This window comes from Tachyglossus aculeatus, chromosome 3 (genome assembly GCF_015852505.1).
Source record: "Tachyglossus aculeatus isolate mTacAcu1 chromosome 3, mTacAcu1.pri, whole genome shotgun sequence".
Classification (NCBI taxonomy): domain Eukaryota; kingdom Metazoa; phylum Chordata; class Mammalia; order Monotremata; family Tachyglossidae; genus Tachyglossus; species Tachyglossus aculeatus.
Genome location: NC_052068.1, coordinates 55,695,207 through 55,717,967, shown reverse-complemented (window position 1 = coordinate 55,717,967; position 22,761 = coordinate 55,695,207). Strand labels below are relative to the sequence as shown.

The 22,761-nt window shown below is 43.9% G+C and overlaps 1 protein-coding gene across 2 annotated transcripts in view; it reads right to left on the bottom strand.

The window, feature by feature from the left end:
- NIPBL (NIPBL cohesin loading factor) overlaps positions 1-22,761 on the bottom strand; it is a 346,458-nt gene that overhangs the window by 62,866 nt on the left and 260,831 nt on the right. For both annotated transcript variants that reach the window (XM_038743872.1, XM_038743871.1), the window contains exons 11-16: positions 10,929-11,111; positions 9,040-9,243; positions 8,707-8,778; positions 8,509-8,598; positions 7,437-7,540; positions 4,992-5,078 (exon numbers count right to left, since the gene is read on the bottom strand). In XM_038743872.1, the coding sequence (XP_038599800.1) occupies positions 4,992-5,078; positions 7,437-7,540; positions 8,509-8,598; positions 8,707-8,778; positions 9,040-9,243; positions 10,929-11,111 (740 nt within the window). The remainder of the gene's footprint in view (positions 1-4,991; positions 5,079-7,436; positions 7,541-8,508; positions 8,599-8,706; positions 8,779-9,039; positions 9,244-10,928; positions 11,112-22,761) is intronic.

Below are 22,761 nucleotides of genomic sequence, written 5' to 3'. Positions count from 1 at the left end.
CGCTTTTGATTGATATCTTTTTCTGACTTGAAAAAGAAACCACAAACACTGATTGGATACAAGTCTATCCATTTTTTAGACTGTGAGCCCACTGTTGGGTAGGGACTGTCTCTATATGTTGCCAACTTGTACTTCCCAAGTGCTTAGTACAGTGCTCTGCACACAGTAAGCGCTCAATAAATACGATTGATTGATTGATTGATCCATGCTACGCAACAATGTCTTTCACCACTAGGGGGCGCTCTGAAGCCAAAAAGTCACAATCCGGGGCTAACACTGTTGTGTATCAATCATTCATTCATTCAATCGTATTTATTGGGCGCTTACTGTGTGCAGAGCACTGTACTAGGCGCTCGATCAGCAAGATTACGCCAAGATTAGCAGGTTTTGAGGCAGCGTAGCTCAGCGGAAAGATCCCGGCCTTGGGAGTCAGAGGTCGTGGGTTCTAACCCGGCTCTGCCACTTGTCAGCTGTGTGGCCTTGGGCAAGTCACTTAACTGCTCTGGGCCTCAGTTCCCTCATCTGTAAAATGGGGATTGAGATTGTGAGCCTCAGGTGGGACAACCTGATCACCTTGTATCCCCCCCCGCAGTGCTTAGAACAGTGCTTTGCACATAGTAAGCGCTTAACAAATGCCATCATTATTATTATTAATTATTATAACGTACGCCTTCCAATTTCTACTTTAGGCAACTCCTCGCATAATCCAATATTATTCCCCCGTCTTACCTCCTTCCTTTCCCCACAGCACCTGTATATATGTATATATGTTTGTACATATTTATTACTCTATTTATTTAACTTGTACATATCTATTCTATTTATTTTATTTTGTTAATATGTTTGGTTTTGTTCTCTGTCTCCCCCTTCTAGACTGTGAGCCCACTGTTGGGTAGGGACTGTCTCTGTATGTTGCCAACTTGTACTTCCCAAGCGCTTAGTACAGTGCTCTGCACACAGTAAGCGCTCAATACATACGACTGATTGGTTATACAATACTACCACTCAAATTCAACTGAATGAATGGATGAAAGAATGAAGAATGCACCCAGTTTTTCTATAATGGAGGAGTAGCAATCTCACACGACCCCAGATTAAGGAATCCCCCCCGCGCGGTGTATTCCTTGTGTTCAAAGCTGCACCCAGGCACCCAATCACTTCTGCTGACTTGGTGATGTGCTATACTCAAAGAGGTAAGGACTGTTGGAAAAACCCTCTCTAATTACTTAAAAGGGATCTAGCCAAAAGTGTGGTGAAAACATATGTTCTGGCACAACTGTATTCACCCGTTTCATTCACAAAGAAGCTATTTTTGGCCTGAGGGGGGAAAAAAAAAACCCTAATCTGGACCCTACATATTCATAACTGAGCCCGCTGTTGGGTAGGGACCGTCTCTATATGTCGCTAACTTGTACTTCCCAAGCGCTTAGTACAGTGCTCTGCACACAGTAAGCGCTCAATAAATACGATTGAATGAATGAATGAAGAACTCTGTCACCCATCTATTCTATTTATTTTATTTTGTTAGCATGTTTGGTTTTGTCTCCCCCTTTTAGACTGTGAGCCCACTGTTGGGTAGGGACTGTCTCTATATGTTGCCAATTTGTACTTCCCAAGCGCTTAGTACAGTGCTCTGCACACAGTAAGCGCTCAATAAATACGATTGATGATGATGATGAAGCCTTTTCTGGTGTAGTGATTGTGGTGTTTGGGTTGGGGGGGGTCTGATCACTTAGCTGGTCAGAACAAAAATCTCTCTACCAATTTAGTGGCTCTCTCAAAGGTTCAAAATCGATTTAGGTGCTTTTATAGGCTCCACCTTTCGATTGATTTGCTTTTAATTTCAATGACTATTTCTTAGGGAGCCGCGATTTAAGATTTTAAACGAGCCACCTGCAGAGAGGTAAGCGTAAGCACCCGTTATTAATGATACACACTTAATAGTCACCAATATAGTCAGTATTCTAGTCAGTAATTAGAATTGATTAGTATATGTAGCCAGGAAGAATGGGGGTCATTATTCCTCTGGCTTACTAGTTGTGGAGTGCAAAGCCATTACCATCCTCCTCAGAGTTTTTTTAATTGGATTTTTAGCTTTCTCCCACGTCTCTTAGAAGATGTGAGAGCAGGGCTGAAAAGCCAGTTCCCTCATCTGTAAAATGGGGATGAAGACTGTGAGCCCCACGTGGGACAACCTGATTACCTTGTATCTACCCCAGCGCTTGGAACAGTGCTCTGCACATAGTAAGCGCTTAACAAATACCAAAAAAAAAAAAAAAAGAGCCAAGGATTTGGAGGGATACTGGGGGAGGTTTATGGGAGTGCTTAAAATTACCAGTATCGGACCTGAAATACCTTTTGCATTTATAATGCTTTGCCTTTCGATAAAGAACCAAAGGCCAAATGTTTTACACCTTTCACAATTTCTCTGCCCGAAGTTTCCTCATTAGACAGAGACACCTGCCTTCCAGACAACAGAAGGCTCGCAGGATTCCCCTTTCAGTCACATGGCATCATATTAACTCTTCCCTCGACTCCTTACTGAACTAAATAATAATAATTACGGCGTTTGTTAAGCGCTTACTAGGTGCAAAGCACTGTTCTAAGCGCTGGGGAGGATATAAGGTGATCACACTGACCCACGTAGGACTCACGGTCAATCCCCATTTTTCAGATGAGGTAACTGAGAGTCAGAGAAGTTAAGTGGCTTGCCCCAGGTCACACAGCAAACGTGGGGGAGACGGGATTAGAACCCATGACCTCTGACTCCCAAGCCCGTGCTCTTTCCACTGAGCCACGCTGCTTCTCAGGAATGAGGAATGGCCAGACATTACTAATGCAGACCACTGACATTAATTGCAATTCTAGTCCGCAGGACTCAATATTTAAACGGGAGTCCCTCACGTGGCACAGCAAAGTTTTCGAACGTTTAGGAAAATAAATGAAATTACAACTCTTCCCCCAAAGTCAACGTAGGATGAAGGACTGAGTTCAAATCCTCCAAACAAGGAAAAATAGAGCTTCATTTTACGGAACATACATAAAGGCTTTAAGTTTAGAGCACCCCTAAAAGTTTTAAGTTTAGGGAAGGATATGTGAAAGTAGTCCATTTGGGAAAATTCCAGTCATCTAGTTTATCCAATATGACAAATGCTTATAATAAAAAAGGAACTCCAGCAAATCACTGCTGAAAAGGCAGCAGGATAAACTATCAGTAGGGACTATGACCGCCAGACATGCTGGCTATCCAAAGGAGTTCAATCACTCTAAAAGTGACAAATGGATTTCAGCTCTATTTATATTAAGCGACAGAAAAAAAACCTGTTGCTACATCCAAACTGTACTGACAGTTGAAACTGTGATGCCTTTTAAGTCACCTCCCCTGAACACCTGTCCTGATCAGCACTCTCTATCCGCAGAAAAATACCTAAATTCTACATTTAATAAAAATAATAATAATAATGGTATTTGTTAAGTGCTTACTATGTGCCAAGAACTGTTCTAAGCACTGGGGGGATACAAAATGATCAGGTTGTCCCACGTGGGGCTCACAGTCTTAATCCCCATTTTACAGATGAGGGAACTGAGGCCCAGAGAAGTGAAGTGACTTGCCCAAAGTCACATAGCTGACTTTAATGGACTTTTCAAATTTTTATCCAAATGCCAATTATCCCTGTGATGCTTTTTAAGTCACCTCCCCTGAACACCTGTCCCTCGCCCCCACTCCATCCCCCCATCTTACCTCCTTCCCTTCCCCACAGCACCTGTATATATGTTTGTACATATTTATTACTCTATTTATTTATTTATTTTACTTGTACATATCTATTCTATTTATTTTATTTTGTTAGTATGTTTGGTTTTGTTCTCTGTCTCCCCCTTTTAGACCGCAAGCCCACTGTTGGGTAGGGACTGTCTCTATATGTTGCCAACTCGTACTTCCCAAGCGCTTAGCACAGTGCTCTGCACACAGTAAGCGCTCAATAAATACGATTGATGATGATGATGATCAGCACTCTCTATCCAGAGAAAAATGCCTAAATTCTGCATTTCACTTTAATGGACTTTTCAAAACTTTATCCCAATGCCGATTATCCCATTCAAGACAGTGAGTCGGGCAATGGCACTACTTTAAAATTTGAAGCAGACAAAAACTAGACTGTTGCCCTCCCTCTTGGCCGTCTGCTCTCTCCTAATAATGACGATGACGGAGGCGCGCCTCCGTCCTGAGTCTTCAGGACCGATACCTGCTTACAGGAATGGATTATGCTTTTTTGCCCAGCACCAATCCCGCTCTCAACGGAGTTTAGTGACAAAATAGGTCATCCTCATCATCATCAATCGTATTTATTGAGTGCTTACTGTGTGCAGAGCACTGTACTAAGCGCTTGGGAAGTACAATTTGGCAAAATAGGTGGGCAGGGGGATAAGCACGTCGCAAAGTGCATGTTGGACTGTGAACGAAATGACTGCAGCGGCAATGCTGATTCTGAGAAGAGCGCTTTACCCCAGCAGGGGTTGGCTGGGTGGCCTCTATGATCTTCTCCACCGCACATATTAGCCAGCTTTTCGGTTTGCGGGATTCCCGTCGGGTCAGTTCACCTCAAAGAAAACCCTGGTTTGGTTCTTCAGTCAAAAACCTTTATCGCCGCCGCCGCAGCCCCGGCAGGAGTTACTCTACTAGCAAACCCGGGACTGCCGATCCCCGGAGCCGCGCTCGTTCTACTACGATTATCCCTCTCAACTTCCTTCCTAAACCAAAGAATAGCAGAAAACGCCCCACACTGACTTTGTGTTCTTTCAATCGACAGGTCAATATCTTCAGTTCCTGGGTCACAAAAGGAAGCTCGGGGCTTCTTCACAGCCATTTAATAATACCAACCCAAGTCGCTAACTGAAAGGTTAGAATGGCGATACTGCAAGGGAGGATTTAGGGAATGCTGAGTACATAAAAGCAAGAGTAGAACCCGCAGTATTAATGGTCAACTTACATGGTTTAGCAATGTAGAAAGTTTGGAGCCATCTTGAATATTCTTCTCCAAAATGTTCAGGACTTTAACTGTTTTATCTGTTGAGAGCTAAAATGACAAGGACACTTGCATTAAAAGTTTTTTAAAAAAACTGGAATAAAGAGGTGATTGTTGAAGAATTGCTATTTATTGGATTTCCAAATATCAGGACAGTAAAATAATTTTTTGCTAAACAAGACAATGGTATTTATTTCTGCTATTCTCTGTCTCCCCCTTTAAGACTGTGAGCCCACTGCTGGGTAGGGACTGTCTCTATGTGTTGCCAATTTGTACTTCCCAAGCGCTTAGTACAGTGCTCTGCACACAGTAAGCGCTCAATAAATACGATTGATTGATTGATTGACTGTCTCTATATGTTGCCAACTTGTACTTCCCAAGCGCTTAGTACAGTGCTCTGCACACAGTAAGCGCTCAATAAATACGATTGATTGATTGATTGTAGTCTTTGCATATTTCCACATATATTACGCCATTCTAATTTCTCAGGGAAAGTAATTAAGCAACAAACAGTACTTTCATTGCGGAAATGAAACATACAAGTTTCAATGTTTATAATTTCACTTATATTACATTATTTGTACTTATCTTAAGGAATTCCTCAAGGACAATGCTCAAAATTTTATCCTTTTTCAGTACTTTGGCATTTCCTGTCTGGGATACTTGCCATCGTTATAAAGTTTTATGAACTGGACTGTTTAGAAGCCAGGAGGATGTTACTCAATTCTAAAAAGGCTAGAAAGCTGACAACTTGAAATCACTTATACCACGTAACCTAACTTTGGCGACATAAGAGTACTGTGGCCACATTCACTAACCACATAAAAGCTAAAAAAAACCAAAACTGTTTTATTGCACCTGAGGCTCTATGAATGTAACACGTACCAATCTGTGACAAATCAGGGCTGCTTGTGAGGCCACCTGGAAACATCATATAACACAACAGCAGACACACAGTTGTGAGCTCCTTGTGGATTGTACTTTCCCAAGTACTCAATTCAGTGCTCTGCACACGATAAGTGTTCGGTGAATACCACTGATTGATCGCCTTTCTGTGTAGGCACCTGCCCATTTGAATAATAATAATAATAATAATAATAATAATGGCATTTATTAAGCGCTTACTATGTGCAAAGCACTGTTCTAAGCGCTTGAATGTCACACCTGTGAGAGGCAGGGCATTTTTGCTAGTGTAATCTAATTCTGTCGTCCAGAGGATGTTTTAACAAGCCAACTCTATGTTAACTAATACAAATCTCCAAGTGTATAAATTTTGTTAAGCCCCACAAGATGTGAACAATTATGAGTCCATTTCCATGTAGAGAAATTTAGAGAGAGAAGATATCACCAAGTTAGTGGCTATCAGATTGCTGTTTTATGACTCACAACTCATTCTAACTACCAGAGTGCACAGAAACCAACCATGGAAGCCAGTAGCAACGGGGCTAAATGCATAATAAGAATAATCACAAACATGGAACATTAAATTTTTCATGCTACTCCCTAGTCCTGTTGTGCTCTATTTTTAATATTTGCTGCCATGGATCACAAATACTGAAACTTAAGGCCAAAGTGAAATCTTAAGTGCTTAGTACAGTGCTCTGCACACAGTAAGTGCTCAATAAACGCGATTGAATGAATGAATGAAATCTTCGTGGATTCACGGATACAGAAAATACAGTTGCAGAAAGTAAACCGTATTTGAAATTTAGCAAAGTGTTATGAAATTGGACTAAAAAAAACAAAACCACAGGACCTGCATAGTTTATCCAATACCTGGCTTCTTCCCCTCTACACTGTAGGCTTCTTATGGGCGGGGAACATACTCACCAACTGTTATGTCGTACCCTTCCAAGCACTTAGTACAGTGCTCTGCACGTAGTAAGCGATCATTAAATTCCGGTGATTGAATCTAAACAGCACTAATCATAGTGTACCTTTTGCAGTGCTTAAGACACGTTTAGCATTTAAGCAATGAAAAACACCGTAACTGACTGTACCTAAACTATCGCAACTAGTAAAACAAACCGAAAAGTGAAATACACAGTTTCACTAGTGACTTATGGCTAAAATACTTTCGGTTCAGGAATAACTGAATAGAAAAGAGTTCAGAATTAAAATCTGTCTGACAGATTTGGGTAATTATTTTTGCTCTCCGCAGAACAGTGCTTGGCACATAGTGCTTAAATACCATCATTATTATTATTATTATAACTAGAAAAATCGATCCCCACCATTATAACATATAGCATATTTACTGAATGCTTACTATGTGCAGAGCACCGTACTAAGCGCTTGGAAAGCACAAATACCAAAAATCAAGACAAATTTTACAGAAGGCCTAAGAGAAACTTGGATTCAACTTATTTAACATCAAACAGTTTTATGAACTTAATTTTGGCATGCTACCTTGTCCATTATGCCCATTGCTTTAATTTTAGCCGATTCGCTGCCCAGTTCGCTAAGCTGATGTTTTCCTAGTAGCAGTTCCTGAGGAATTTCATCATCATCGCCTAAGGGATGAAAAAAAAAAGGTTCAGATGAAAGAAACATTTCAAGATAGTAATGTGGAAGATTGATTCAAGTTTGTTCGCCTATACAGCTGGGAATGGTGCTGAAATGCACCTACTTTCAAAACTGATCACAAGTTATTTTCCGACTCAAACCTTCCCTGTTGCTTCACTGGTTCTCAGGAAAAAGCTCGTTAAAAACGGAGGGAGCTGGAAAAATGGGCCGGAGGGGACGGGAAGGTGCTCTGCCGGGCTACTCAGGGTCCAATCTTTGAACTGGTGGTAAGAAAAGAGCAGGTGGAGGTAGTAGTAATAGTATTAATAGCATCTATTAAGCGCTTACTGTGGGCACAGCACTGTGTTAAGTTCTAGGAGAGAATGCACGCAGGTGGGAATGTGGCAAATCTACCGTTCTGTTTTACGAAGAGTAACGCTGTAGGTAACCAGGCATTATATTCGGTCAGTGCTATGTTATATTGGTCACGATTATTTGCACCAAGCATTAAATGATTATCAGTGGCAGCTCTCTGTATGGCAACGATTGATCTACAAGACTCAAGAGAGTAATGTTCCCTCCACTGCTCCTCTGGGACCCCACACTTCTAGAGAGCACAAAAGAGAGGTTAAATGACATGCCAAAGGCCACGGGGTAATAAAGAAATCTCAAAACATATGGACAGAATTTTGATGAATGCAGGGAAAAACCCAAGGCTATAAAATCAAAAGCTGCTACTTTATGCTGACTCTGGAGACTTTTTTTGAAGGAAACGATGAAGTACCCACTAGAACATAGAAATCTCCGTGTGGTACTGCTGATCGAATCTCCCACCCAAAAATAAGGAACGTGCTGATAGAGACACCATGTCCGAAAAAGCAAGTTTGAGGCAAAATATTACTACTCGTTAATTACTTCTCTAAAGCTCTTTGAATGCAGATACACCAAATGGCAATTATTTACAAAATAGTATTACCAAATGCTGTAAAATCCATATCTTCTAGATTTTCCAAAATATTCTCTACTGAAGCAGTAAACCTTTTGAATGTCGAAGAATCCATCATTTCTGTGGGGGGCAAAAAACAGACATTCATTTTTTTCCAATGACCAATGTAGACAGCTTGACCCGGAGCTTGTGAAAACAGAATCAATTAAGTGTACAGAAAGCAGTTACCTTCAGGTGTTAGTTTCGGTTCATAAGCTTTCCTCTTCTTCTGTTTTTCTCTTTTCTTCATTTTTCTAGCAACTAAAAAGCAGTCAAGAGATTTGTACAATGAAGGATTGGCATCAATTTAAACCACTTCCACTTTTGTTCATGGCTCCTCTTAAAGGATTACGTGCCGTGAAACTGAATATTTAAAGTAGCAAGTGCCAGCGAAGGGAACTAAACTTGCATACTTGAATTTTGACTGAAGTTTTCCAAGTGTTTAGAACTTGCAGTGTGCCTTACAGTAATCCTTTGAAGGGAAGTCACAATTCTACACCAAGTTGGGTTGGGATAAATTACCCTCACTGAGGCTGGGAGGAGGAGAATAATCTTCCATGTCGGAGTCCGACGGGCTGCGATTGCGGTAGCGGCTACCACCAGAACTCCTCCTTCCTTCATGAGAATGGCCACTCCTCCTATGGTCGCCAGAGCTTCTTCGATCCCGCTCTTCATATTCCCAAGCTTTATCATCATCTTTATCTTTCTTATGCCGTTTCCGAGAAGCTGAAAGTGAAGCAGACCCCCACGACAAATGGTTTACGTCATTCAAAAGGCCACTACAGATTTTGAAATACAGATCCATTCATTCAGTTGTACTTCTTGAGCGCTTACTGTGTGCAGAGCACTGTACTAAGCGCTTGGGAAGTAAAAGTTGGTAACATATAGAGACGGTCCCTACCCAACAACGGGCTCACAGTCTAGAAGAGTGAATTAAAACTCTCCAGCGCTTGCTTCTCCGAAAATTTCCAAACAATTCTATTCCATCAGAAGAATGACGACCAAGTTGGCTGTTCTTACAGTAGCACGATCTGGGGCTTAAGATTTTGCAGGAAACGTTCGAGTCAATGAAAAGCTCCGTCTTTTCATTGAAAAGACGTCTAGAAACTCGGTCTTCAAGTACGAATGAAATTGTACTTTCACTAAATTCAATTGGAGCTCCTTATGGAGTAACCGTTACAAATTGTGCTGATTTGCCCCCGATGGCAGAATCAAAATGGAAGAGCCTCTCATATGAGCACCATGGAACAGAAGTATTATGATACACAGACACCTATGACATATACCTACATCTATACACTCTCTACAGAGTTGTCTATTCCTCTTAAAGATGCTGCTGCTGATGGGGTAATCGATCTTTCCCGGGCTGAAAAGGCCCGGGAATGCTGATAACCCACTACACCCTGTGGTACGCAAAAACCGTCCTCTGCCATGTTGCCGGATTTAGCACTTACAGAGTCTGCATGTTAATCGGTCACCAACTAAGGGACGTGAAATTATAGAGCTGGAAAGGATATCGAGAGATGGCCTAGTATAGGAATCAATCAATCAATCAATCCTATTTATTGAGCGCTTACTGTGTGCAGAGCACTGTACGAAGCGCTTGGGACGTACAAGTTGGCAACATATAGAGACAGTCCCTACCCAACAGTGAGCTCACAGTCTAAAGTGGGGAGACAGAGATGGCAAATTGACTCTTATGGTTGGACAACTCTTGCTGTTCACTGGCAGATCACCCATCAAAAATATGAAAATTACTAAAAACGATTTGCCAAAATGACTGATCAAGGCACTTATAATTAGAGAATGAAAGTGGCGACTACAATGATTCCTCTTTGCTTCTCATAGATGTAAGTGGACAACAGCAGTGACCTTAGGGGGACAAAAAGGCAGAAGAGAGAGAAAAAGAGAGACAGAGAGAAATGCTCCTATGATAGTTGCACTTGCTTACAGACACTGAAAAATCAAACTCACTTTTCTGAGGATTTAACCCTTGAACTTCAAATTTTAGATCATTCTTCGTAGCAAAGTGAGGACTTTACGGGAATTTCCTTCTCCCAGCACTGTTTAGATGCCAGGGGAAAGGAGTTTTATCTTCCATAGCCCTGGGCATAAAATGCCCCAACTTCCAGTATTCCAAATCCAGTCCCCCTGGATATCCATGTTTGTGTATGGCTTACAGATATACTGATACACAAGTTTAGATTTGTTTACTTCATTATCCATCGTAAAACTTCCTAAAACTTGTCCCAAATAAAGTGGTCGTCTCATTTTCAAGTCTGGTCAGAACTCGGCCAATCAGACGCTGATACTCCCCCCCGGAAACATTGCACCCTCACTTAAACACAGTTATAAGAAACCTGCAAGGACACCAAATTGAGTTTGAAATAGTAAACGGAATTATTACTTACATTCAAAGGCTTCTTCACTGTCATTGTCTTCATCAGAACTGATCTCAGCATATTTTGGCTTTTCATTAACTGTGCTACGTTTGCGCTTGTTCATTTTCACACGTTCACAAAGTGGCATGGTGGATTCAATTTCTGCCAGGAGTTCAGGGGGCAATTCTTTTAACACTGACTGATCTATACTACCTATTAATGAAGAGCAAGAAGAAAATTTAAATCTGAACACAAATTCAAAACTTGCACACAAGTCAACACATTGGAACTTAACTGACGGTATTTAGGTGGAAAATCTGAAAATCCCAAGACGGTAGTTAGATATTGATTTTCATAAGACATTCACTCCTCACTTAACTCTTCCTCGAACTCAACTTATTGGCGTATTATGACGGCGGGATCAATTTTGAGTCAACGACGTCATAACTTCAACATGACACAGAGTAACATAAAATTCAAATCGGAGCGTCTCAACCGAATTTGCCCTCGCCCCGTGAGTCAGCCGGTACCTCTTACCCTAAATGGATCCCAGTACCTTGAATAAAAGGGATTGGAAAACTTATGCAGAACGTAATAACTGCATTGTGACTCGATCTGCTCTCATTCCATGAGGACGTACAAAGCAAAACCAACACCTACCATTCTCAATCAGTCAATAGCATTTTTTAAGTGCTTACTATGTACAGAGCGCTGTTCAAAGCGCTAGGGAGAATATAATACAACAGAGTTATCAGACACGTTCCCTGACCACAATGGGCTTACAGTCTAGAGGGGGAGATTCTCCTCATGACCTGTTCTATGGGCAAGTTTATCGCACTGGGCCAGCTTTTCTCTGGCCTTATGTTAAAGGGAAAACCAACGTGTCTCAGGCTGTTCTGCTTTTTTTGGATGATCTATAAAACCTCCTGGTTGTTCTCCCCTCGAAAGGCCACGTCAGGGAAAGGGCCGAGTGACAACGACTGGTTCACTTTAAAAGGAAGCGATCAAACCGACGATCGGCCGGTTTGTCCCGCAGCACACGACAGAGTGTTGATCACGGTGGGCTTCAGCAGGGACCTACTTTAGATAATAATAACAATAATGATGGCATTTATTAAGCGCTTACTATGTGCAAAGCACTGTTCTAAGCGCTGGGGAGGTTACAAGGTGATCAGGTTGTCCCACGGGGGGGGGGGGGGGGGCTCACAATCGTATTTATTGAGCGCTTACTATGTGCAGAGCACTGTACTAAGCGCTTGGGAAGTACAAATTGGTAACATATAGAGACAGTCCCTACCCAACAGTGGGCTCACAGTCTAAAAGGGGGAGAAGAGGCATGACGAGGCAACTGAGGCACAGAGAAGTGACTTGCCCGAAGTCACACAGCTGACAACTGGCGGAGCCGGTAGATCCACAGTGGATACGGCTTATCCACTTTAACAGAGACGATTGAGAGTTACGCCAAAGGATGTTTCTTCACAAAATGTAAAAAAAAAGAAGCGGAAATTTAAGGGTGGCTACGCTCAGATCAGAGTGATTCTACATGACGGGACTATCGTCATATTGCTGAGAAAGAACGTCAACCTCTCGGTGAAGAACTACAATTTGTAACAAATACTGCAACTGCTAAAAAAATAAAACTCGAAAAGGTTTATAACTCACCAAGCGCAAGTCATTACCAACCTGGAGAGTGTAGTGACTTGTGCTGGGCAAATGTAATAATAATAATGATGGCATTTATTAAGCGCTTACTATGTGCAAAGCACTTTTCTAAGTGCTGGGGAGGTTACAAGGCGATCAGGTTGTCCCACGTGGGGCTCACAGTCTTAATCTCCATTTTACGGATGAGGTAACTGAGGCCCAGGGAAGTGAAGTGACTTGCTCAAAGTCACACAGCTGACAACTGGCAGAGCCGGGATTCGAACCCATGACCTCGGACTCCAAAGCCCTTGCTCTTTCCACTGAGCCACGCTGCTTCTCAAAGTAAAGTTCATCTCCTGCACTTCCCAAGTGCTTAATGCAGAGTTCTGCAAATAGTAAGCGCTCGATAAATACGATGAATTGATAGAGTCCCCATCCTGATCAATATATCGGGAGCTCCTTGAGGGCAGGGAATGTGACTACCTTAGTAAATCTAGTTTTCTCTCCCAAGTGCTTAGTATAGTTCTCTGCACAGAGTAAGCGCTCAATAAATGCTACTGATGCCCCGAAGTGGTAACTACTGGACGGCAAGACGTTTTATTTCACTACTGCTATATCTCCAGAGGAAAAGAATGGGCTGGCAGCAAATTAGCCAGTAAAATTTTGGAATTCATTTACACGGTAGCTCTACGGTACCTAGTCAGAGAGGCACAATATGAGAAGTTAGGAACTCGGGGAAAAAGTCGGGCTTCTTAAAATTCACAGGAGTATGCCACTGCATTATTTCAAAATCTTAAGCACAGATAGGCAGGGACAAGAAAATACAGATAGAGCAGCAACACCTTCCCAATACAAAATTCTGGATTCCAAAAGCAGTCAGTTTTGACCTATGGGTTTCAAATAACCAATTCATATTTTCTCTGTGTGAATGTGCACACACAATCATTCCCTGCATTTGTGCATAACACTGCTAACGGAGCCACTATATATATATATTTATATGGGCTAAAACAAAAGCCGGTGGATGACCTATAGTCGTTCCTAAATTTGAGACGCATGTATTACGATCTCTGCTTGGTTATTCTTTATACCACCCTCGTTTTATACACTGCGGCCCATATATTTTTTGCTCAAAATCGGACACACATCACCACCGCATTTTAGATTGATCTTTCGGCTACTTCTTTTTTCCCTGCAGTCGACATTTAGACTGAATTTTGTGGGTACAGTGTTTTACTGGATACCACGCCCAGATCTCCAAGTTAACATTCATTCATTCAATCGTATTTATTGAGTGCTTACTGTGTGCAGAGCACTGTACTGAGTGCTTGGGAAGTCCAAGTTGGCAACATATAGAGACAGTCCCTACCCAACAACGGGCTCACAGTCTAGAAGGGGGAGACAGACAACAAAACAAAACATGCGGACAGGTGTCAAAATAGAACAGATAGAATTAAAGCTATATGCACATCATTAACAAAATTAATAGAATAGTACATATGTACAAGTAAAATAGAGTGATGAATCTGTACAAATATATATATATACAGGTGCTTTGGGGAGGGGAAGGAGGTAGGGCGGGGGGATTCATTCATTCAATTGTATTTACTGAGCACTTACTGTGTGCAGAGCATTGTACTAAGCGCTTGGGAAGTACAAGTTGGCAGCATCTAGAGACGATCCCTACCCGACGGCGGGCTCACAGTCTAGAAGGGGGTAGATGTGTCATTCATTCAATCACATTTACTGAGCGCTTACTGTGTGCAGAGCACTGTACTAAGGGCTTGGGAAGTCCAAGTTGGCAACATCTAGAGACGGTCCCTACCCAACAGTGGGCTCACAGTCTAGAAGGGGGAGACAGAGACCAAAACCAAACATACTAACAAAATAAAATAAATAGAATAAATATGTACATGTAAAATACAGTAATAAATTCATTCATTCATTCATTCATATTTATTGAGTGCTTACTGTGTGCACAGCACTGTACTAAGTGCTTGGGAAGTACAAGTTGGCACCATATAGAGACGGTCCCTACCCAACGGTGGGCTCACAGTCTAGAAGGGGGAGATGTGTCTAATGATAAGCATTTAAGAGGGGATGGGGAGGAGGAGAGGAAAAAGGGGGCTCAGTCTGGGAAGGCCTCCTGGAGGAGGTGAGCTCTTGGTAGGGCTTTGAAGGGAGGAAGAGAGCTAGCTTGGTGGATGGGCGGAGGGAGGGCATTCCGGGCCAGGGGTCGACGGCGAGACAGGCGAGAACGATGTATAGTGAGGAGGTTTGTGGTGGCAGAGGAGCGGAGGGTGCGGGCTAGGCTGGAGAAGGAGAGAAGAGAGGTGAGGTAGGAGGGGGCGACGTGATGGACAGCCTTGAAACCGAGAGTGAGGAGTTTTTGCTTAATTCGTTACCATGGCTCCTGCCCTTTAGAAGCCCAAATTTCAAAGCACGTCGTTAGGTTTTGTGTTGGCTCACATCTTCTTCCCAGTTTAGTACAGTATTCACACAATGAAACCACCAAGGAAGCCCTCCTAAATAAAATCATATCCCCACCAAGAGATCGTCCCTGACCAAGCCATCACTTCCCCTACGGCCTATCAATCAATCAATCAATCATATTTATTGAGCGCTTACTATGTGCAGAGCACTGTACTAAGCGCTTGGGAAGTACAAATTGGCAACATAGAGAGACGGTCCCTACCCAACATTGGGCTCACAGTCTAAAAGGGGGAGACAGAGAAAAAAAAAAAAAAAAACAACCAAACATACTAACAAAATAAAATAAATAGAATAGATATGTACAAGTAAAATAAATAGAGTAATAAATATGTACAAACATATATACATATATACTCCGCCAGGGAAGGCCTCTTGGAGGAGATGGGCCTTCAATAAGGCTTGAAGGTGGGGAGAGCGATTGTCCATTGGATATTTTGGAGGGCGTCCCAGGCCGGTAGCGGGACACGAGTGAGAGGTCAGCGGAGAAAAGCAACTTTGTTGGGTGGGAAGGGAAGCGGCGGGAGCCCCACCCTCCGTCCATCGGCCTCGGTCGATGATGGAAACTGATGGAGCGCTTACTGTGAGCAGAGCTCTTGGGAGAGGACAATACTGTTCCCTGCCCACAAGGAGCTTACGGTCTAGAAGGTTGCCTAGGAGCTTGAATCAGAACCCCTTAGGAACTAGACTGTAAGCTCCTTGTCGGCAGCAGGGATCCTGTTTCCTAACTCTTTCGTATTATAATCAAGCGCTTCAGTAAGCGCTCAGTAAATACCATTGATTGACTGTTAATTGTAATCTTGATAGACTCATGTTGCCCGTTGTCCTGTGGCAAATCTTTAGAGCTTCCCTCTGTCCGCTGAGCCTGAGCTCACCCCACTTGCCGTATTAATAAGCAGGAGCTTTCGTCACTTACTCCTCCCCCAGAACTCAACCGCGGGCCGCAAAACCGCACTAATGTTGTTCTACCAGAGAAGCGGCGCGGCTCAGTGGAAAGAGCCCGGGCTTGGGAGTCAAAAGGTCGTGGGTTCTAATCCCGGCTCCGCCGCTGATCTGCTGTGTGACTCTGGGCAAGTCACTTCACTTCTCTGGGCCTCCGTTCCCTATTCTGCAAAATGGGGATGACGACGGCGAGCCCCACGTGGGACAACCTGATGACCTCGTATCTCCCGCAGCGCTTGGCACCTAGTAAGCGCTTAACAAATACTATTATTATTATGATTATTATTATTACCACCTATTATTCAGGACTTAAAAAAAGAAGCATGGCTCCTGGCTCCCAGAATGGCTCAAAATCAGAGTCAGGGGTAGGGAATAGGGCAGACACCCAAGACGAAACAATAAAAAGGCCAAACAAAAGCATGAAAAACAAGGATAATAACTACACCAACAGCAGTGGGACACTGTGGCTAGAAGGGCCTCAGGGCTCAGTCACAAGTACAGCTATTTCCCCGTTTCCAAAGGAGTCGTAGGACCTGGGTTCTAATCCCGGCTCTCCCACCTGTCTGCTGTGTCACCCGGGGCAAGTCATTCATTCATTCATTCATTCATTCAATCGTCTTTATTGAGCGCTTACTGTGTGCAGAGCACTGTAGTCGCTTCACTCCTCTGGGCCTCAGTTACCTCATCTGGAAAGTGAGGATTACAGCTGTGAGCCCCATGAGGGTCAGGCACTGGGTCCAACCTGATCAGCTTGTAATCAATCAATCAATCGTATTTATTGAGTGCTTACTATGTGCAGAGCACTGTACTAAGCGCTTGGGAAGTACAAATTGGCAACGTATAGAGACAGTCCCTTCCCAACAGTGGGCTCACAGTCTAAAAGCTTGTATCTACCTCGGCGCTTAGTACAGCGCCTGGCACAGAGGGAGCGCTTAACAAATACCGTAAAAAAAAAAAAAGGAAAAAAGACCCGACGCTGCCTCTGTCTCCTCACCCTGAGCAGCTAGAGAAGAGGCTGATGGGAGTATCAGTGATGCTTAAGGGGCAACCTTTCTCCCACTCAGCAGTCCGGATGCTACTGCCGCTGCCTCCTCACTCTGGCCGGCTGGTAAAGGAGGCTGATGGGAAGTCCCGATTGGGTGGGGGGTTTAACAAATACTATTATTATGATGATTATTACCACATATTATTCAGGACTCAATACTTATTCAGGACAAGCTCTCTCCCACACCCTCAGTGAACGGTAGTAAATGCAGAGCAAGGGCACCGTGCTCCGCACATGGGAGAATCCAATATAAAAGAGGAGGAAGACAGATCCTGGTCAGCAGGGAAGGCCTTGGCAGTCCGCTGGTATAGGAAGCGTCTAGGACCCGACTCTTCTGCTGCTGGATTAATGAGCGGAGGGCTGGACACCTCCTCTCCGGCCAAGCAGGCCTTCGCGGTCTGGGGGTAAGAGGCCACTGCAGGTGCTTCCTTATCCCGGCCAGCTGGGAAAGGGGTGTTGGGAGTCCCGGTGATGTTGGGGCGGCCGGACAGCCGTTTTTTGCTTACGGCCGGCCTTGGTGGTCAGTTTCTTAGGGACGGGGATCACGTCTTCTCTTGCCCTTTCCCACGCTCTTACTTAATACAGTGCCCGACACACAGTAGGCTCTAGGTACGCTCCATTGATTGATTAAGAGGCTATCAGAGGCCGGACTCTTCCTCACCCCGGCTAGCGGTGAAAGGAAGGGCTCTATACGTTGCCAGCTTGTACTTCCCAAGCGCTTAGTACAGTGCCCTGCACACAGTAAGCGCTCAATCAACACGATTGAATGAATGAATGATGGGGTATCTGATGGTGCGGAGGCTGGGCAGCCCTTCTCCCGTGCTACAGGCCTGGGTGAGCCATCAGAAAAGGGATCACCTGGGGCCTGATGCCGCCACTGTTTTTATTATTTAATACTTCCTTACATGACCACAGTCTGGCCTAATGGATAGCGCACGGACCTGGGAATCAGAAGGGCCTGGGTTCTAATCCCGGCTCCGTCACTTGGCACTTAACTTCTCTGGGCCCCCGCTACTTTATCTGAAAAACGGGGATTAAGAGTGTGAGCGCCACGTCCAACCCAATTTGCTCGTATCCCCCGCACCGCGCTTGGCACATAGTAAGCTCGTAACCAATACCACAACTGGGTCAACACCTTGGGGGGCCGATGGCGGAGAGTCTCGCTTTCGCTAATCTGCCCCCGGTCCACCTTGATTCGGTCACCAGAGCCCTGCACGCCCAGTATTGTTTACAGTGTCCAGCCTTCCTCCGTGACTCGGAAGCAGCACGTGGGTTCAAAGGAACTTGGAAACGCGAAGACTTGAGGACAAGTCGCGGGAGACTGGAGAGGTGTCGGTCCAGACTGTCCCCCGTGCCACACTTTAGGTCTTGGCAAACTTGGCGTACATCGGCAAAATGGCATACACCATGTCATCACGCTACGCTTCGTACCTGAGGAAGTCGTGTGCTTCTCCATGTGGTGTTGTGAGGCCTGGGGATCGGGTCTAATTCTCATCCCTGTATTACTTTCCAGTGGCGTGCACACATTAAACACTCGGTGAATACTATCTAACGAATGGGCCGGCTTACCAGTTGACCTTAAGGCATGCCATCGCAAACTGCTCAAGAAACCGAACGTATCCTCTGAAACGGATCCAAGGCTCTCGGGTCACGTAATAAGCCGTCAGAGACCACTGCGTTATAGTCTTCTCGCTCAATTTAGAGTGAGGTTCATTGTTGACATACTCCGCCTCAAAGGACGCGCTGACTTTGATACGGTTTTCGACTCCCCTTTCAGTATATTACTTGTCAGCTAACTGCCGAGGGAGCAGAAATCAGGAAAAGCGTGTTGGACTCTATCTCCGATTAGTACTGTTGGCTGCATATCAGATCTCCATGGCACGGTCTGATACATGACCTCAGCTTTCTGCAGATTAACTGTCAATCCCAAACACTTCACGGCCTGCAATGTGGTCTACGCTCTCCTATTTGTCTACTTGTAAGTGCGCTTCAAGGACGGAGTGATCGGCATACAACGGTTCCTAGATGACGGTCTCAAGGATTTCTGATTAAGTTCACAGCTTGTTGAATTGGAAGTATTTCCTAGAGTACCGAAATAACCACGGTTCGGTGTTTTGCGTTTGGTTTTTTTTGCCTTTATGGGTGGCTAAATAAAACAGACTACAAACTGCGTAAGTTATGCAGTCTTCTACTGGGGAGTGATTTTGATATACAATCCGTTCTAATTCGAGACACCATCAGCACCATAAATTTAGGATGTTGGTGAACTTCCAAAGTTTCCTGGTACACTCAGTTCTGTAAGAGTGTGAGAAAGCCATGAATTTCCTAGAGTACCAAAATACCCACAATTAGGATTTTTTTGTTTGGTCTTTAATGGGTGGCTAAATAAAACAGACGGACTCAAAACCGGGTACATTATAGAGTCTTACGTTGGGGAGTGATTCTGAGATGATACATTTCTAATTCAACATGCCATCAGCATCATAAATTTAGGAGGCGGATGAACTTCCAAACTTCCCTCGTACACTCAGTTCGGTAAGAATGTGAGAAAGCCACATCCTGAAACAGGGAGAGAAACTCAGAAGTTTCCGAAAGGCCGGGTCACTCCTGGGCACCCCCTTCCAAACGCAAGGTAGGAATCGATACGGGTAATTGCTTATATGACGTGGCTGATCCATTCATTTGCATTTATTAGGCGCTTACTGTGTGCAGAGCACTGTACTAAGCACTTGGGAAGTACAAATCGGCAACATATAGAGGCGGTCCCTACCCAACAACGGGTTGGCAGTCAAAGAGGGTGATTGGGGAAAAAGAGGAGGATTAAATATGTGGGGAAGAAGCGTGAAGATCATTTTGAGGCAGGTCTGGATGGGGCATTCGGAGAGACCTGAGGCAAAGTTTGGTCTCTGACTTGAAGGAAGGATTTAGGCAATGGGACTGAGACCACTGGAATTCTTCTAGGAGGCTGTATTGTCAAGAAGTAGTTAAAGACTTCTTGATGACGTGCTTGGGGGTCTGGACGCATTGTTGAGCCCGGCCAGAGTAATCTGCAGAAAGGACTCAATCAATCAATCGTATTTATTGATGGGCTCGAGAAGCTGGAATTCTCCAAGGGTCTGTGGGGCCAGAGTGGAGAGACTCACGATGAACAGTGGCGTGTGGCAACAATGAAGCTCGGAGGAGGTGCAGAACGGTTTCTCAGTCCTTCGGTCACCAGTCTCGGGAAGCAGGACTGACTAGACGGACACCAGGCGACTGAGGGGGATGGTGAAAGCCAAGGCGGCTGTGTTTTGAAGTGTTAATTTTAGGAGTTACTACACAGTGAAACTGAGCTCCCTTTTTCCTCTCCTCCTCCCAAACCCCCCCACCCTGCCTCCTTTCCCTCCCCACAGCACCTGTATATATGTTTGCACAGATTTATTACTCTATTTTACTTGTACATATTTACTATTCTACTTATTTTGTTAACGATGTGCATCTAGCTTTATTTCTATTCTGATGACTTGACACATGTCCACATGTTATGTTTTGTTGTCTGTCTCCCCCTTCTAGATGGTGAGCCCGCTGTTGGGTGGGGACCATCTCTATATGTTGCCAACTTGTACTTCCCAAGCGCTTGGTACAGTGCTCTGCACGCAGTAAGCGCTCAATAAATACGACTGAATGAATGAATGAAAAAAACTACCCCGGGTCTGGAAAAAAATCCCAACGGTTCTAGAACTCCAGGAATACCATTGGGAGACTGAGCCCGCGTACAAGTACTATTTGGCTTTAATTCCGGTCAGGAGAGGGGCTGGTGAGACCCTGAAATGCTATATTTGGTTTTGGTTGGAACACATTTTGGTTGGAACGCATTTTGGTTGGAATGCATTTTGGTTGGAATGCATTTTGGGTGGAACACAATAAAAGGATTGGGGAATATCCTGACAGCACAAGCCTGCCCTGATATAGCATAACGTTCATGAGGAAGAGACAGGGATGCAAAGTTTTGGATACGGTGAGTACAACATGAAACTTCTGCAATTAACACAATCCTCACAATCAATCAAAGGTATTTACTGAGCATCTACTATGTGCAAAGCACTGTACTAAGTACCTGGGAGAGTGCAATACAAAAGAATTAGCAGATTTCCCTGCCCATAACGAGCTTATAGTCTAGAGGAAGCAGCGTGGCTTAGTGGCTACAGCACAGGCCTGGGAGTTGGAAGCTCCTGGCTTCTAATCTCAGCTCCACCTCCTGTCTGCTGTGTGACCTTGGACAAGTCACTTCACTTCTCTGGGCCTCTGTAAAATGGGGATTAAGACTGTGAGCCCTGCGTAGGACAGGGATCGTGTCCACCCTGATTAGTTTGTATCTACCCCAGAGCAGCGTTTGACATATAGTAAGTGCTTAAATACCATCACCATTACTAGAGGGGGAGACCGACATTAATATAAGTAATTTATGATATACAATTTAAAGTTATGAACGTAAATACTATGGGGTTGGGGCCGATATCAAATGTCCAAAGGCCGCAGATCCACGTGCACAGACGACGCAGAAGGGAGAGCGAACCAGGGAAAAGAGGGCTTAATTGGGGAAGGCCTCGGAGGAGATGAGAGGTGAATTTATTCCCAAGTCAATCATATTTGGAAGAGATTTGGTTTGAGTTTGGGTCAGCTTTCCTTTTTTGTTGCAAGCCATCCTACTTTCTAAGTGATAATATGCCTGTGACTGATGCTAGGATAATCAAAGGGCGCTCACTCAAACGATCTGTTCCCCACTGGGTGACTTCTGGGTTTTGTTTTATTAACCGGGGGGGACGGGTAAGATGGAAAGAAGGGACAGAGAAGCAAACAAATCTGAAAAAGTGAATTTGGGGAGACGGTGAATGACAGGATGATTCACATGCGCTTGCTGGCATGTTTAAAACCAATCAAATTCCTTCTGACTAAAGTGGAAACTTATTTGGCTGTGCTAACTCATTCAACTAGTAAAATAATGCAATAGTGACAAATACTGGTGCTTGCTGCAAAGACACAGGATAAACCTCCCATGAGCTAAAGTTTCAGTGGTCTAGAACATCAGTCACAAAGTGAATCATCAACTAACTTTACTATTTCCTAAAAGTGTTAAAATAAACCTTGCTACTAACAAAAACAACAAAAAAGGGGGGGGGGGTTACTGATTATTTTTCCATACTTGACCGCTTTGGATTAAAAAATAATCAGTCAGCCGTCCTTTTTCTTGTTGTTTTTGTTAGTAGGAAGGATTATTTTCGTACTTTTAGGAAATAGTACGGTTATCCGATGATTTGCTCTAAGTGACTAATGTTCTAGACTACATTAAGAGACCGAAGTGAAGATCAGAATTGTACTTTCCAAGCGCTTAGTACAGTGCTCTTCACACGGTAAGCACTCAATAAATACTCCAGCGCTTAGAACAGTGCTTTGCACATAGTAAGCGCTTAACGCCATTATTATTATTACTGGTCAGTCGTCTCCCCCCCTTTTTTCTTGTTGTTTTTGTTAGTAGGAAGGATTATTTTAGTACTTTTAGGAAATAGTAAGGTTAACTGATGATTTGCTCCAAGTGACTAATGTTCTAGACTACATAAGAGACCTAGGTGAAGATCAGAATTGTACTTTCCAAGCGCTTAGTACAGTGCTCTGCACACGGTAAGCACTCAATAAATACTCCAGCACTTACAACAGTGCTTTGCACATAGTAAGCGCTTAATGCCATTATTATTATTGCTGGTCAGT